The 16080-nt window shown below is 40.9% G+C and overlaps 2 protein-coding genes across 3 annotated transcripts; one reads left to right on the forward strand and one right to left on the reverse strand.

Moving 5' to 3' along the window:
• The first annotated feature begins 2484 nt into the window (after nt 1–2484).
• On the forward strand, nt 2485–5702 carry LOC129730542 (peptidyl-prolyl cis-trans isomerase sig-7). 2 transcript variants are annotated; one of them, XM_055689937.1, is made up of 3 exons: nt 2485–4650; nt 4983–5107; nt 5192–5702. In XM_055689937.1, exons 1-2 carry the CDS (start codon nt 2627–2629, stop codon nt 4990–4992), a joined length of 2034 nt encoding a protein of 677 aa, XP_055545912.1. In that variant the 5' UTR covers nt 2485–2626; the 3' UTR covers nt 4993–5107; nt 5192–5702. The 2 variants fall into 2 exon arrangements, with proteins under 2 accessions (XP_055545912.1, XP_055545913.1); XM_055689938.1 differs by having other exon boundaries at nt 5233–5700.
• Nucleotides 5628–8314, reverse strand: LOC129730543 (ras-responsive element-binding protein 1-like). Its single transcript, XM_055689939.1, has 2 exons — nt 7793–8314; nt 5628–7727 (listed from the first exon to the last, which is right to left on the reverse strand). The coding sequence occupies exons 1-2, from the start codon at nt 8104–8106 to the stop codon at nt 6596–6598; spliced, it is 1446 nt and encodes a 481-aa protein (XP_055545914.1). The 5' UTR covers nt 8107–8314; the 3' UTR covers nt 5628–6595.
• Between the last annotated feature and the right edge of the window lie 7766 nt (nt 8315–16080).

Consider the following 16080-nt stretch of genomic DNA (forward strand, 5'->3'; position numbering starts at 1 on the left):
CAAAATCTCTTTATTTTAAGTATCGACATCTAGCGGTGGAGAGAACGCATTTTACACTCGAAATTTCATTACGCTTATATTACATTCATTCAATAAAAGGACTGTATGAACTCTCGCCGCTTTTTCGCCGAGAGAATCCTTTGTTTTCCCCGGTACTGGTATAGCGAGGGTGCATTTTCATGATAATCGTACAGTACCACCCGCATACGTGCAACGGTTTTTATGTAGATATATTTTTAATGAATTTCATTGTTGCCCAAGTTGAAAACTAAATATCTTGACTAATGACAATCATTTTTTTACATTGTACCTAATGTCGTAAGCAGTGCTGTGTATAGCGCGTCTGATATGCATTACTTGCAATGTTAGGTATAAAAAACGGTACGAGAAAAAAATATTGTCGTTGGTCGAGAACTTTAGTTTCCAAGTCCAACGAAAATATTCAAGTAAATCAACTAAAAGGTTAAAAAAGTTTCAACAGTCACGAGGTGTACGATCCAAGAAAATTTGTTAAACAATGTCTGAATGGTTGAAAGTTTTTTAGTTTAATTTGTTCTATTGACGTTGATTGTGAATTGTTACTGAATTTCCGCTTTAAAAATTTATTGAATACGGTCCTGTCTTTACTTGATTTTTATAGATTCAACTATTCAAGATCACCTTTTTGCCTGGTCATTGAAGCAAAAAAAAAATAATTTTTTGGTGCATGTTCAAACTGTTGGAGCGAACTGTTCGAACGATGCACTGTAAAATCAATGTAGGATGGAACAGCAAAAAATGAATGCGAAAGCTTGGGCACCGATTTGCTGCAGAGTTTTGTTCGAAGTTGCATATCTGTTCTGTGCCCATAGGCCAGAAATAGAAAAAAAGTTTTTTTTGTTTTCTCGTTATGATCGATTTAATGGATCGGTTATGAGGCAGAGAATGCAGGAAAGCTGTTTTTGTTGGTCCATGTTATGAATATTTTTCTTTTGAGCACGAGATAACTGAAGGCGTTTGACACTTGCAAAATCAGCATAAGCACAACGTATTTTTTACATTGTGTATATATCCGCTGTGGATCAAATTCATTTGCTTCATATGCTTATTTTCATCATGAACCTTTAGAAGACAAGTATGTTTTGCTTTTGCGATGTTGTTTGAATAGGTATGTGCTAAACTGTAATCAAAATTAGTCGTAAGAGGGAACGTGGGAAAAAAGTCAAAGAGCACCTCTTATACTAAAATTCATGTAAACTTTTAAATGTGTTCCGCGCGAGATACTATCACCAAATTACCACCAAACGAGAGATCGAGGATTTAAAAAAAATCCTCAAAGGTTCCAGCTGCATATATTTGCATCCAAGTCGATGGCAAGCGGATAAAGATGGTTACTTTTTCGTTCGAATTTTATGCTTTTTACATAGTTTCTTTGAAGGGTTGTGATACATTCGGCTCAATTTTACAAATTTGTAGTTAAACATTTGTCTTTGTTCAAAATTTGCTATTTGGTGTTGGAATACGGGAGGTTTCTTAGACAATATCGTTGTCTGCCTTTATGAATATCAAATTTGTTCGAAGTTTTCCCAAGGGTAGAAAAGTTTAAATTTGATCGCTCTGAGGGTTCACTTAACGAAACCCAATTGAGCCTATATTTTTCATACGGACTTTTTTCGAGAAGGCAAAACTTTCGAAAACTGCCGCATTTTAAAATTCAATGATCAAACTTTTATGTTTTATTGGCACACTATTATGTACACTGTAAAAAACCGACACGTTACTGCTAAGTGGATTTCACTTACTTTTGTGCTAATAGATGAAACATTTCATATCTACGTGGAATACAGTTGCGTTTCAGTTCACAGCACAAAATCAATTACATTTCGGTTTGCATATTAAAATCAATCATTTTACACTCAAATTTCAATGCTTACACAGGTCAAATGCCAAAACACGTTGAAATACCGTGGATTCCAATAAAAATCGATATGGGTCGACATAATAGAATGATTAGGTTTGTTGATTGACATTCATGTGTGAAGAGCATTAGGGATTAGCGTGCGATTTATTTTCAGTGTATGCATAATAATGGGAATGCCAGAAAATTGACACAAGTTGAATGATGGCAGTCCCAAAAAGCTTGTTATAGTCAAAAAAACACCGAATTCTGTCGATTTCAGTAGTTTTCAAAAACAACACTGTACGAAAATGATTTCAACCGCCCTTGCCATACAATTCGAACCACTGTTCTACGTGAACTCTCATTTGCAATTGTCAAAATGTGCGTGATGACAAAAGCAAAAATATTTCCTTCCTTCTTTTGCGCATGCAAAAACCAAACAAATATCAGCAACACCGTCAACGCGAATTGGCTATGTATCAAAACTGCAACGTCGATGTAATGAACACTTCTAAAGCCCCTTGATCTGATCGAGTGATTGTATGGCAATTTTTGTGATTAATAAAATGCTTGGCAACGCTGCTTGACAGAATTGCTTGCGGTTGTCGTTATTTTTCGCGTTTTGACGTATCAGATATCGCGAAATGTTAAAATATTTTTTCTCATCTGAATTTTTTAACTTCACTGTTTAAATTTGGCACGAAAAAGGCGACCAAGTGAGCACCGCAATTGGAAAAACAACCGGCAATGTCGGTGGTAATCGAAACGACAATTGGAGATATAACGGTGGACTTGTTTCTCACGGAGCGTCCCCGTGCCGCGTTGAATTTTCTCAAGCTGTGCAAACTAAAGTACTACAACTTTAACTTATTTCACACAATTCAGCATGGATTTATTGCACAAACCGGTGACCCAGGCGGCTCTGGAGATGGCGGATCATCGATATGGGGAGTTTTGGAGGGCAAGCACAAACGTTATTTTGAAGGAGAAGCTGTTCCCAAGATCAAACACATCGAGCCTGGATTACTCTCAATGGTGTGTGCTGGAGAAGGACTTGTCGGATCCCAATTTTTCTTCACCTTAGGGCCGGATCTAGCCTCACTAGACAGTGGCGGCCATGTCGTAATCGGAGAAGTGACGGAAGGACACGAGGTGCTAAGAAAACTGAACGAAGTAATTTGTGACGAGAAAAACAGACCATATCAAGATGTGCGTATTACCCACACTGTGGTTCTGGAAGATCCGTTTGACGACCCAAGAGGATTCAGAGAGCCGAGTCGATCCCCATCACCATCGGCAGAACGTTTAGCTGGTGGCCGCATCGCTGCTGATGAGGAGATAGATGACACCGACGGTAAGACGGCAGAGGAGGTAGCGGAAATGTTAGCTGAAAAAGAAGCAAAAGCTCGAGCTACTATTTTGGAAATTGTCGGAGATATTCCAGATGCAGATATTGCTCCTCCGGAAAATGTTCTATTTGTTTGCAAATTGAATCCAGTGACGACAGATGACGATTTGCAGATTATATTTAGCCGCTTCGGTAAAATCAAGGGTTGTGAAGTGATTCGCGACAAAGTTAGCGGAGACTCGCTGCAGTATGCTTTTATTGAATTTGAAGATAAAAAATCTTGCGAAGATGCATATTTTAAAATGGATAATGTTCTGATTGACGATCGCAGAATCCATGTTGACTTTTCACAGTCCGTTTCGAAAGTACGCTGGAAGGGGAAAGGCAAGGGAATTGAGTATTTTGATGGAACTGACAGCAAGTCATTCAAAGATATACAGTCCAGTAGACAAGATCGCAAGAGAGCACCAAGTCGACTGCGCAAATCGGTTAGTTCGGGTTCTTCGAGTAAATCTCGATCTCCTAGTCCTAAACGTCGCCCACGTAGTCCACGAGGATTGAAGGGAGGAGGAGGTGGTCGTAGAGTACGTTCTCCTTGGCGTAGATCTGGAGGAGGCGGAGGTGGCGGTGAAAGACGTCGAAGAGATAATCGAGTTAGACTTTCAGAGAGCAACTCTGCGTATCACGAAGAAAGGAACGGTCGAGATATTCGTGTTGTTCAAGGTATGGTAGATTATAAAAATCGTCCATATCCGACATCATTTATTAAAAGAAACGCATCGAAGCCTGAAGAAGGCACGAGTCGCCCCCTCCCGCAGCGAGGCCGTCGGTCGCGTTCTCCAGTTCGTAACCGACAACAGCGCAGGTCAAAATCAAATGAACGACGTCGCTTGTCACGTTCGAGGTCACGAAGCTCCAGTTATCGTCGTAAATCGTCTTCAGAGCATGGTCGCCGGGGTCGTGATCAGGACCGTCGTCGTATGTCACGTAGCCCTGTTCAAAGCCGCATCCGACGGCGAGCTTCCGCCAGTCGTTCGCCAGAACGTAAGACAGTTCGAAGTCATCGCCGCTCAGTTTCTCCCGATCAACGAGACAGAGTCGACCGCAACCGAAATCGTCGAGATATTAGTCCTGCTCCACGTCGTCTCCCGTCACCAAAATCTAAGGGAAAACCTAAGCTCGCGGAAAGGGATGAACGCAAAAAATCCAAGAAAAAACGCCATGCTTCCGCCTCTGACCGTTCAACTTCTGAGGTTTCCTCAGACGACCATTCAAAATCGAAAAAGAAAAAGAAAACCAGCAAGAAAAAGTCAAAAAAGAGCGATAAGAGATATTCAAGCAGTGCCAGTAGTGATTCTGGGTCCGATTCCAGCGATGGCGGAAAACGTAAAAAGAGAAAGAACAAAAGCAAGAAGAATAAAAAGTAAACACTGGCGCGCTTAATAATGCTTTCTGTTTTGTTCGTATTCAAAAACGTTTTGATGGTTTCTTAGAGAGCCAGTTATGATAGAGCATACCAATATCTTACGTAGTGTTTCAATTGGAGAACATTCAAATTAAAATTTTTATATTGTATGAAATGAAAAGAAAAAAAATTCAAAATATGTAGGGTGTGTTCACGTGTTTCAATTTTAATTCAATAGTTTAGTGTGTTCCCTTTAAATATTTATGATATAGCACAGCGACATGGACTTAATTTATAAGTCCAACATGTGAAAACTTATGCTTTCTCTTTCTCACATATGTTTCTTTCAGCTTTAACTGAGAATGTTGTTGAATATCACTCACTTTGAGAGCATGAAAATATACGAGTCTACGTCGATAAACCGTGCTGGAGAGTTCGAAGCTGAAAGGCTTTAGTCCGTTTTTATCCCTGCTAGGTAAGTTTATCTTCAAGTCGTTCCGGAAAGTTAATGACCAAACCCCAAACCGCGGTTGTTCTGTACAAAAATACTAACATCTAGCAATACACATTTGACTTGAAACACGCCTCGGAATCAACTAGGATCGACACGTGGTCCCTATGGGTGCGTTTGACAAGCGACGCGTTCGAGTTTTACGGGTCCATCCGAGTTTGGCTATCGTGCACTGACTGGTCATAAGGTGGTAGCGATTTCGCATTTATCGAGGGTTTCGGTGATGGTCGACGCGTTCGAGGTGGTCACAGTGAACTTGTTTGGTCTGTCTTGAGCATTACTCCCATCTTATCTAGGCGGTAACACGTAAGTATAGCAATATGACATTTCTATCTCAATAAATCTCTGCTTACGGATATCCCACATTTTATTTTACTGAGTTCTTTAGGTTTGGTCTTGGAATGTCAATCAAATGCCGTTATCATACACTCTATATACATTTGCTTTCAGTTGCAGCGAATGATTCTCATTTAATGAAGACGCATTGTTTTAATTATGCGAAATTGGATTTTATTACATTCTCTTTTAACGCATGACTATGCAGATTAAATAATAAAAATGTCTAATTAAAGATAAACTATTGAACAAAAATAACTTAATAATGAAAGGTTACTTAAAGTTACTAAATATAGAGTTAATAAGCTATTTTCAACTTACATGATTACATGTAAATTCCAGTCTAAATGTCTATGCTGACTTTAAAGATGCATATCGCAGATCCCCGGATTACAGATAATCGAACGATAACAGCAAGTTACTATTGCATATAAACTAGCTCGAATATCGATCCACTTATTTTTTTTTCAGTTATCCTTAAAAAACATAAAAATTTTAAAAATAAAACGATGCAGCCAGATTATAATTGCGCAGTAATGCTTTGAACTGAATAATTGTTTGTTTTTTTAAGGTTTTAAAAGTGGCTGGATAAGTACAAGACATGAATGACTATACATATTGCGATCTTTCAAAACGATGAAGGTGTCTGACGGACATAAGATCGCAGCTAGTTATTTTTCTTCACGATTCGATTCTACTTTTTGATTATGTTTCTAATGTTCTATCGTTACAATAGCACTTATTCTTGTTCTAGTACGAGCCCCATTTGCACGAAAGTATCGCAATTTGCATTTCTATTTTCGTTCGAATTGAATGTTCGAGCGCCCTTTTATTTAGCGTTTAAGAAAATAAGAATAGCATTTTCCAATTCGTACGAATCGATCTTTTCGTACGAATGTCGGATACGACCTTAAACAAGAATAAGGACGACTTTTTCAATAGTTTTGCTTGGCCTCACAACGTAAAAATATTCTGCGTTCAAATTCTATGCCTTCAAAGTGGTTTTTACAAATATTATGAAAATGTCGTAGCCTTCGAAACCTGTTCAAAGCTAAGCAAACGATCGGTGCTGCGTTTAAAATTATAATTCGATTGTTGTGCAGCTCTACATTCGAGTTACGATTGGGGTTGATAATGTTGTTGTTGCTGCTGCTGTTGCATTTGCATTTGTGCATTAAAAGCTTGTTGCTGATGTTGTTGCAAGAAATTTTGATCTAACGCTGTGATGGGGGTTATTACGATTCCTCCTCCTGCGTTATGTTGAACATGAGCTGCCGTTGGAGGACCATGCTCTTGCTTGATGTTGATTATATTCTGAATGGGAAGTCCTCCTCCAATTGAATTTAATGCTGGTGCCGAAGAACTTGTGCCTGTGGGAGCATTAGCTACTTGATGAGTTGAGTGGATTGGAATGATTTCGATTTGATTGTTGACTGGAAGCAGTTGGTTGATCGGCCAGGTAGCTGTGATAGGCGTGATAGTAGTTGTTGGCTGCGCATTAATTTGAGCTGGAACTGCCTGCTGCTGAAAAGCTGGAACCAACTGACTACTATCAAAGGTCTGAACTGGAATCAGAATTGGATTTCCGTTGTGCATTACAATCATCGTTGTTATGTTTGGGGTGGGATTATGTTGCTGACTTTGAGTGGTTATGGTGTTTACTGGTATGCTTGCTTGAATTTGTTGCTGCTGTAATATTGCAGGGGATAGACTGATCGACTGTACTTGAAGAGGATTTTGCATAACCTGGGTTTTCTCGTGAGCATCATAATGATCCCGAGCATCATCAAGCAGTCCAAAAGCGGTTAAACAAATCTTACAAACGTACGGACTACTGTGCGTCTCTTCATGTACTCGCAGATCGTCTTCACTTGGAATGTACACATCACAGACGCAACACTCTACCGTTTGTCCATAGTCTTCTGGTTCATCGAAATCGTCATCATCAATTTCAGTTCTTGTTTCTGTTTCTTGGTCTGGTTCCTCTGTGTCAGCTTTCTCGATCAATTGAGCCACAGGTAATGCTGGCAAGGCTCTCTGCTGATCTGCAATTTCTTCCCGTCGAATTCTAAATTTGCTTACTGTATTCCCGGACCGACTAACAAGTGTCTCTTCCATTTTCTTCATTTCCCTCGGTCTGATCTTTATACAATGATAACGCAAATAATGCGACTGAAGACATTTTATATTAGAGGTGGTATAGCTTGGGCACCCCAGTTGGCACTTCAATGCCTGTGTATGTTTTGCTCTAAAAAATAAGTTTTGTTTATAAACATGCAATGCACAAAAAATTATGAAAAAAAAAATCAATACCTCTTATGAATGTGCAACTTATTAGTATCGAAAAAATATTTTCCACAATCCCGGCAACTGTGATTGTCCTCGAAGTGTTTTCGAATGTGTCCCAGTAGCTGCATCGTTTTGTTGAACACCTCGTTACACAACTTGCACTTAAAGCCAAGCCGAAGTCGCTGTTCCGATCCGTCCGTCACTACACGAAAGTGCTGGACCATTTTCTCAATTTGGAAGTCGCGAAAATTTGGAAAATCCTCCGGCAGTGATGGCCGAGTGTTATCTTCAGCGAGAATGTCCGGGTCATCATCCGGATGAACGTAATTGGCTTCCATTGGACGAAAAGCTCGATTGTTTTGTCCGAGAATTGATGAAGCTTTCTCTTAACTCACTTATTTCACACAAACATCACTGTTCCACAAAAATATTTGTTTCATTACTTATTTTTCGAACTTTTTATCTCCATATACCAATTTTTCTCCAATAATTTGAGGACTTTTCACTATTATTGACAGATCACAGATCCACCTTGTACACAGGTATACCGAAAGTAAACATGAAAGCCCTAAAAATCCCAATGTTAAAAGCACGGTGTGCAATCTCTCCTTGAAATTATAGCATTAGAACCGTTTGAAAATAACCGTTTCATTTTATGCCTGAAACAATAATCATGCTTGCACTTGCAACCTCTGGCAACAACGTTCTAGTTTGTTTAAGCTAAAACTGTTTTTTTGGCTGTGTGTTCGGTGAATAGCTTTCAATCTGGGCTTTTACTTAGAGTCTTCTCCAGTGCTTACTGTTGACCTAAGCTTGAAGGAAGATGCCACGTAGGAGCCAAAATCCGTGACTGCTTTCAAATGTGAAAAATGAAAAAAATACAAAGTGATGAGAATTGTAAGTTGGCAAACGGCTAAGCAGTGCGTACCAGTAGTACACTCGTTCTAGTTGGCATGTGGTCCAAAGCATAATGCCCAGCAACTCCTATCCCTATCTCCGTTGTAATGATTGGGATACGAGCAACCAACGGAAAATCGGTGAACCGGTGGGAACTTGATCTCATGCTGACAGGGAAAGAAGAGCATTTCTCCAGGGCAACTTGTCTGAGCGCCTGTTCTTAATGTTATGGGTGGCTCGTACCAGTAGTACACTCGTACTAGTTGGCATAAAATAAACCCCAGTGTGGTCCTAAGCATAATGCACAGCAACTCATATCCCTACGTCCGTTGTACTGATTGGGATACGAGCAACCAACGGAAGATCGGTGAACCGGTGGAAACTTGATCGCATGCTGACAGGAAAGGGGGAGCAGTTCTCCAGGGCAACTTGTCTGAACGCCTGTTCTTCATGTTATGGGCGGCTCGAACAGTGTCTGATCCGAGCGTACGGCTGAATTATGAAATGCGGTGTCTCGCCAGCTACACCCAACACGGCAGTCTCGTCGCGGAACGAACCGGAACAATCGACAACGACCTAGGCGACGAAATAAAGACGACGATTGGAAGCTCACTTCGACATCTATGCGCCCCAGGAGCTTTGCCGGAAAGAACAAAAGACACGGAGGATTTGTGGCCGCAGGACACATTACTACTGGAGCGGCAGCACAACCAATGAGCTGGACACCGGCCTTATAGTGCTGGGCATGAGTCCTATGATCAAGTGGCAAGCGATTAGCGACAGGTTGTGTTTGTTGAGAATAAAAAACCGGTTCTACAACTACACTTTTCTCAATGTGCACTGCCCTCACGAAGAAAAACCCGATGTAGAGAAAAAAGCGATCTACGCACAGCTGAAGAACTCTACGATAGCTGCTCGCGTAGAGACATCAAGATCGTCATCAGGGACATAAATGCTTAGATCGGTTAGGAACCGCACCCGCACAGCCTGCATACCATTACGAACGAAAACGGCCAGCGATGCGACTGACAGTCCGAAGTACCTTCTTTTCCCGAAAGGTCATCCACAAAACCACCTGGAGACGTATCACCTGAGCAACATACAGCAAGCCAAGGTATCTTTGCGCTCAAAATTGTCGACCATATACCACGCCCGACTTCGCCGAACACCGCGACTCAATATCAGGCAGCTCCAGGACTCGCAGCAGCTCGAGGTGGTACTACCCACGGCGGAGGGGCTTGGAGTATCGCCTCGCGAGGACGGCTGGTGCAGCATTCGCCCAGCTATCGGGGAGACTGGAACGGCGACACTAGGGTTGGCAAAAACGAATGGTATGACGAGAAGTGCGAAGAAACGGTGAATGAGAAGAATCAGACCTGGGCGATATACATGAGTAGGTCAACGAGAAAGAACAAGGTCAATTACAAACGAGCATGAAACGACATGGAGACGATTCTCAAATGAAAGAAACGTCAGCAAGAGGATCGTGAACATGGGAAGCTGGAACAGCTGTACCATGCCAGTGACACGCGGAAGTTCTATGAGAAAGTAAACCAGTCTCGCAAAGACTGTGTACCGCAAACCGACATGTGCAGCGACGTGGATTCTCGCGGATGCCAACGAGGAGGCCGACAAGTGGAAGGAGTACTCCGATGAACACCTGGATGGCGATAAAATAAACAAAAGCGGAGCAGGAACTGAGCTAGGAGTACCAGCAGTAGATGACCGAGTACCAGCCCCGGTGTTCATAAAATTCTTTGTGAGATCGGGAAGTTGAAGAACAACAAAGCCGCATGCGAAGACGGATTGCCGAGCGAGCCTTTAAACATGGCGCTGGCTAGAGCGCTGCAATGGGTCATTTTCAGGATTGGTGAGGAGTGAAAACTGCCGGTCGAGTGGATAGTGGAGTTCGTCTGCCCCATCTACGAGAAAGGCAACAAACTGGAGTGCTGCAACTACCGCGGTATCTCGCTTATCAATGCCACTTACAAAACACTCTATCCGATCTTGCTCCGTCGTCTGTCACCATAAACCAGAAGTTTCGTGGACCAGTACCAAGCGTGCTTCACGAGAGCCCGTGTCACCAGATCTTCTCAATCCGACAGATCTTACAGAAATATCGCGAGTACAACGTATCCACACATCACATCTTCATCGACTTCACGGCGGCCCATGATACAGTCGAGCGAGAACAGCTATGGCAAATCATGCACGACATCGAGCTTCCGGATAAACTGGCTTGCTAGATCAAGGCCACCATGGCGCAAGTGATGTGCTACGTGCGTGTTTCGGGGATACTCTCGAGCCCGTTCGAACCGCACAGAGGGTTAGGACAAGATGATGGACTTTCCTGTTTGCTGTTCAATATCACCCTTGAGGGTGTGATTCGAAGGGCGGGCATCGACACCACGCGCATAATATCCACAAGGTCTGTTCAGCTTCTGGGCTCCGCGGATAACTTTGACATCACAATACGTAACCTTGCGACGGCAGAGGAAACTTACCCCTGACTAAATCGGACTGAGAATAAATGCGTCGAAAACGAAACACATGCAAGCGAGAGGCTCCAAGAAAAACATCAGCCTCCCAACGCAAGTCTCTGTAGACGGCGATGAGCTTGAGGTGATCGACGAGTTTATGTATTTGGAGTCACTAGTGACCGCTGACAATAACAACAGCAATCCAGAGACGCATTCAGGCTGGAAATCGTGCCTACTTTTTGCTTCGGAAGACACTTCCATCGAAACGAGTGTGACGACGCACGAAGCTGACCCTGTACAAAACCCTGATAAGACCGATAGTTCTCTACGGAATCGTGACAACAACGCTTCTCGCGGATGACCTCAACGCTCTTGGAGTTTTCGACGGTATCGACGGTATCTACGGTGGAGTACAGACGGACGACATAAAATGGCAACGGCGCATGAACCATGAGATGCATGCGCTGATTGGAGAGAGCCCCATTGCACACCTGGCGAAAGTCTATAGGTTGCGGTGGCCGGTCACGTCGTAAGGATTCCGTACGACAAACCTGCACAACCTGCTTCTCTTCAGCAACCCTGCCGGCACCAGAAATAGAGCTGCACCCCTCTATTGAGATGGCTCGATCGAAGAAAACTTGCGGGTGATGAGACGCCTGAGAAATTGGCGAAACACAGCCCAAAACCAATCAACATGGCGACAACTTCTTGATACAAAACGAGTCACCACGACTCTCGTCTGATTGGTAAGTAAGAGAATTGAAAATAAAGTGTTTAATACTCAGTAAAAATTATTTAAAAATCGGTTGTCTTCCAGCTTAAAGCAACAGTTAAGCATTCTTCAAGGTCAGATATGTTTGGCAGTAAACCAAAGTTGTGCCTTAAAAAAAAACAGTTAAACATTCTTTGTACAACTCCGTAATGCCATTATTTACAAACCGATATGACATCATCCTTAATGACTGATTGGTACGGCGATTTTTGCGATTGTTTTTGTTACGAGCCTCTTGTAACAAAAACAATCGCAAAAATCGCCGTACCAATCAGTCATTAAGGATGATGTCGTATCGGTTTGAAAATAATGGCAGTTGTCTCTTATCTCAATATTTGCTTATGGAATTATCTTCTAAAAAGTAATAAGGTTTAAACGAGTTTGGAGTAGGAGTTGCCATGGCTCAAAAACCCTCAATGAAAATTTATTTTATAAAGCGTCGAACGCGGAAACCTGCCCTATTTTAACAACATAATTTCAATTATTTTTTATGTTGTCCCCGCAACATTCCCTTCTTGAGAAGCCTGACTTTTTTATAAGTCTGTATAAACATCTTAGATGAAAAAGGACTTTTGCGTTAGCTCGAAATTGTAAATTTTTCTCTCAAATACGCAAGACTGATATACGTTCAGCGTAGTTTAGTGATCTCGAATATGTTTTTCTAATCTATTTCTAACGCCTTACACTTAACCACAAACTGAGAACACAGTCTAATAAACTAAAATCAAAGACCAACGAGCAAATTTGTTCATTTTGACAGCGGTAGATTCAAAGCTTCGTTGTTCCGATCACTCCGTAACCTAAAAAGAAAACTTAAATCATTTCCTGGTCATGAAGAGCAGTGAATCAAAACTGTAATGAGTGAAAATAGAAGAAAAAAAAAATGTATAAATTACATAATCAGCTGAGCATGTCGGCGGAGCAAGCCGACTGGCTTAAGCAACACGGCAGAACGCGAAGGCAGTACAGCACACAGCACAGGCCATTGCCGGGCGGTGAATCTCTTGGAGTCGTTCTGGCCTGCTATCTGCGGAAACGAGAAAAACGTTACGGCTGTTGACGTCCAGCTGCTTCCTGTGGCAAATAACACATTTGTGCTCAGGCCTTTTACTCCACCGCTCTCCCGGTCTGCTGATACTATTGTGGCATGCGTTTCCACAACCCTCATATAGCACACGTGGGGTAGGGTTAGACTTATACGTAAGCGGGTACGTTACGAGAGCTGAATTCATAATGAGCACCACGCTGACCATGCATAGGCAGTCTGAACGAAACATAAGATACTTACGTGGTTCCTATGGATGGTACGGTAGTTGCTCTCCAGCAAACCGGAACCGAACGGCAAAAAAAAAAAATGATGGTTATTAAAAAGAAAAAAAAAACTTCTATTTTTAACAGCCAAGTCGTCGATTATATTCTTGGCACGAGACATGCAACAGTCCGTTCTGCAATATGATTTCCAATACACATCATGCTATATGTCGTCTGCTAGATGTCTCATTCTGTACAACAAACGCCTGTCTAGATGTAGACAAACCCCGGAAATGGGACGCCCGTTTGATTTGATCATTGCTTGTGCCTTTAATGGAAACAAATAAGGTGTGATGGGAAGGAGAACACGCCATGACTTTGGGAGCTAATTCTGATTTGTCCTCTCTGCAATTTGTTTTTTGAGAATAGATATTAGTATAGGTATAACGTAATAATTTTGATAGATCAAGCATTTACCGTTGATGATGGAAATTCTCAAGTGGTAAGATCATTAACAGCATTGATAAATCAATTAAATTTTATTCATCTAGGGGTTTGGGGTACGTTTTACATTGGTAGTACAAATAATTTATTACCAACGCCGTTTTAAGTATATAAAAATTTATTATTTATTAGAAAATTAGAAATAAAAGTCCTGTGCAACCAATTTTATGAATAATTTGTACGTTATCGTAAATAAATATTTATTCGTGATTCATTTGTACATGTTTATTTTTTTATTTTTTTTTTTTAAATAAACATGTACAAATGAATCACGAATAAATTTGCTATATGCCTTTTATCGGTTCAGTGAACAGGGATCTATCAGTCTTAAAATAAAGATAAATGATGTTATATCTACGCAATTGAAAAACTTCAAAACTAAACCTAATTTTCATGAATAGGGTTTTGATACATATATCGTACAAGTAGTTAATTTATAATTTCACAACAATACTATAATAAATAACGTTTACAAAAAGTCCTAGACAATATTATGAAAACCGTAATTAATACGGCACTGCCTGTGCATTTAAATAAACCTTCGGGTGAACATCACCTCAGTGTTTTCCATTGGCCTACTGCACATCTTCAAAAATCCAAGCCGATAGCAAACACGAGGTGCAGCGGCGGCAAACGATATATCAGACGTCATAAAAGAGAATAGCTTTGATATCAATCTCGATACCGTAAACAATACATATAAGCAATTTAGTAGCGCGTTTTCGGGCTTTGTGGGCAGCCGTCGTAATACACGTGCCACAAATAAATGCAACATCGACGGTAATGAAACATGAAAGCCCGTCTGTTGGTAGCACGTAAGGCAGTAGGTGTAACGATCTGTTAACCCTTTCGAACAATGAACACGAACGTACTCGGCAAGCTCCTAGTGCAGATTGAGGAACGACTACATGCAAGGTATCTGTGCACAGACATATACTTACTACAACAGTCCTTTCAAAGTTTTCACTTAAACTGTCAACTAGACTTGTGCATGTGATGCCGTATATCTGTGTATGACTTCAAACTGGTTTAAGTTGTGCTGTTATAGTTTCAAAGCAGACAGAGTGTGTCTGATATGGAAATTAAGGGATTTTGACAAAGTTCGTCACTTGGCCGTTGAAGTCACACATGTAGCCATCATTGGTCGCAGTTGAAAAACAATGATGAAACTTATCATAACGAAACTTATCTAATGATTGCGGAACGGCATCACTTCCACGTGACTCATGAATGGCTTAATCAAGATAAACGAAATAGTAATACATCGTCTTGATCAGGACCGGCGTTTGAAATCAGCTTGTGTGTACTGTCGCGCAGAGGCTCTCGTGATTGTAACCAGAAAAATTATAGTACATATAAAAACAGATTAAATAATTATTTTTGAATGAATCGAATAAAGTGGGGCTATTGGATTTGTGAAGCAATATATTTGGGACAATAGATGAGCCTAGTTGTTATAAATAGATGCTTGAATAGATATATTAAAATCGAACACGATTGACATCAAATCGTCCTTTATCTTTTAAACTATGTGTTCGAAATTTATTTGTATGAATTCCAATTTCTCATATCATTAAAATGCAACGAAATGAGGTGTGGTGTATGTTTTAGGCTCGAGTGAATTTTCCAAATATTTTTGCCATATTGCGTTTGTGTGATGAAGAACAGGACTTGGTTTGAAAGCCTTTTATTGTAACATTGGCATGATTTAGATTACCCATGAATTGGAGTCATTTGTATAAAAAACCATGACTGTTTGCCAAATTTAAGGGGGGCCCTACTCTGGAAGATCGAAAAATAATGATTTTTTTTCTATAAACTGGTACCAAACTAGTGATAAGTATTACTCAGTATCTACTGAATCGATTTGGCTGAATTTTTTTAGCATATAAAATTGGATTATCTAACTTATTACATAGTCGTTTTTGAAGATTACAGAAAATACTGAAAACGCGGCCATATTAGTATAAAAAATAGTGTTTTTCCATGCTATGTAACAAGATTGATCATCTATTTTTACATGCAAGAAAAAATTTCAGCCAAATCGGTTCAGTAGATGCCGATAAAAACTTACCACCAGTTTAAAAACATGATTTCGAAAAGAACGCTGCCAACAGCGGAATACCCACCCACTATAGAGTCTTCTTCATTTTCCTCTTGGCTTTTACCCAGTACTTTTCGATTGGCCGAAATTGGGGCAATTGGGTGGGTTGATATCCTTTATTACGAAATCCACTTTTTCGTCACGGTACCACTGAGCTACCTCCCGGCTGTAGTGGCAGCTTGCCAAATCGGGCCAAAACTTAATAGGACCTCTGTGTGCCTGATTTACGGTAGAGCTCGCTTTTTAAGGCACTCTTGCTTGTATACCGTTAAGTCCATCGTCGTGTTCGTGATGAAAAACCTTT

Source organism: Wyeomyia smithii, chromosome 3 (assembly GCF_029784165.1).
Source record: "Wyeomyia smithii strain HCP4-BCI-WySm-NY-G18 chromosome 3, ASM2978416v1, whole genome shotgun sequence".
Lineage (NCBI taxonomy): Eukaryota > Metazoa > Arthropoda > Insecta > Diptera > Culicidae > Wyeomyia > Wyeomyia smithii.

Coding starts and splice junctions, on each gene's coding strand:
- LOC129730542 (XM_055689937.1), top strand. CDS start 2,627: ATGTCGGTGGTAATCGAAACGACAATTGGAGATATAACGGTGGACTTG.
- LOC129730543 (XM_055689939.1), bottom strand. CDS start 8,106: ATGGAAGCCAATTACGTTCATCCGGATGATGACCCGGACATTCTCGCT. Junction 7,728..7,792: donor AAGTTGCACATTCATAAGAG/GTATTGATTTTT, acceptor CTTATTTTTTAG/AGCAAAACATACACAGGCAT.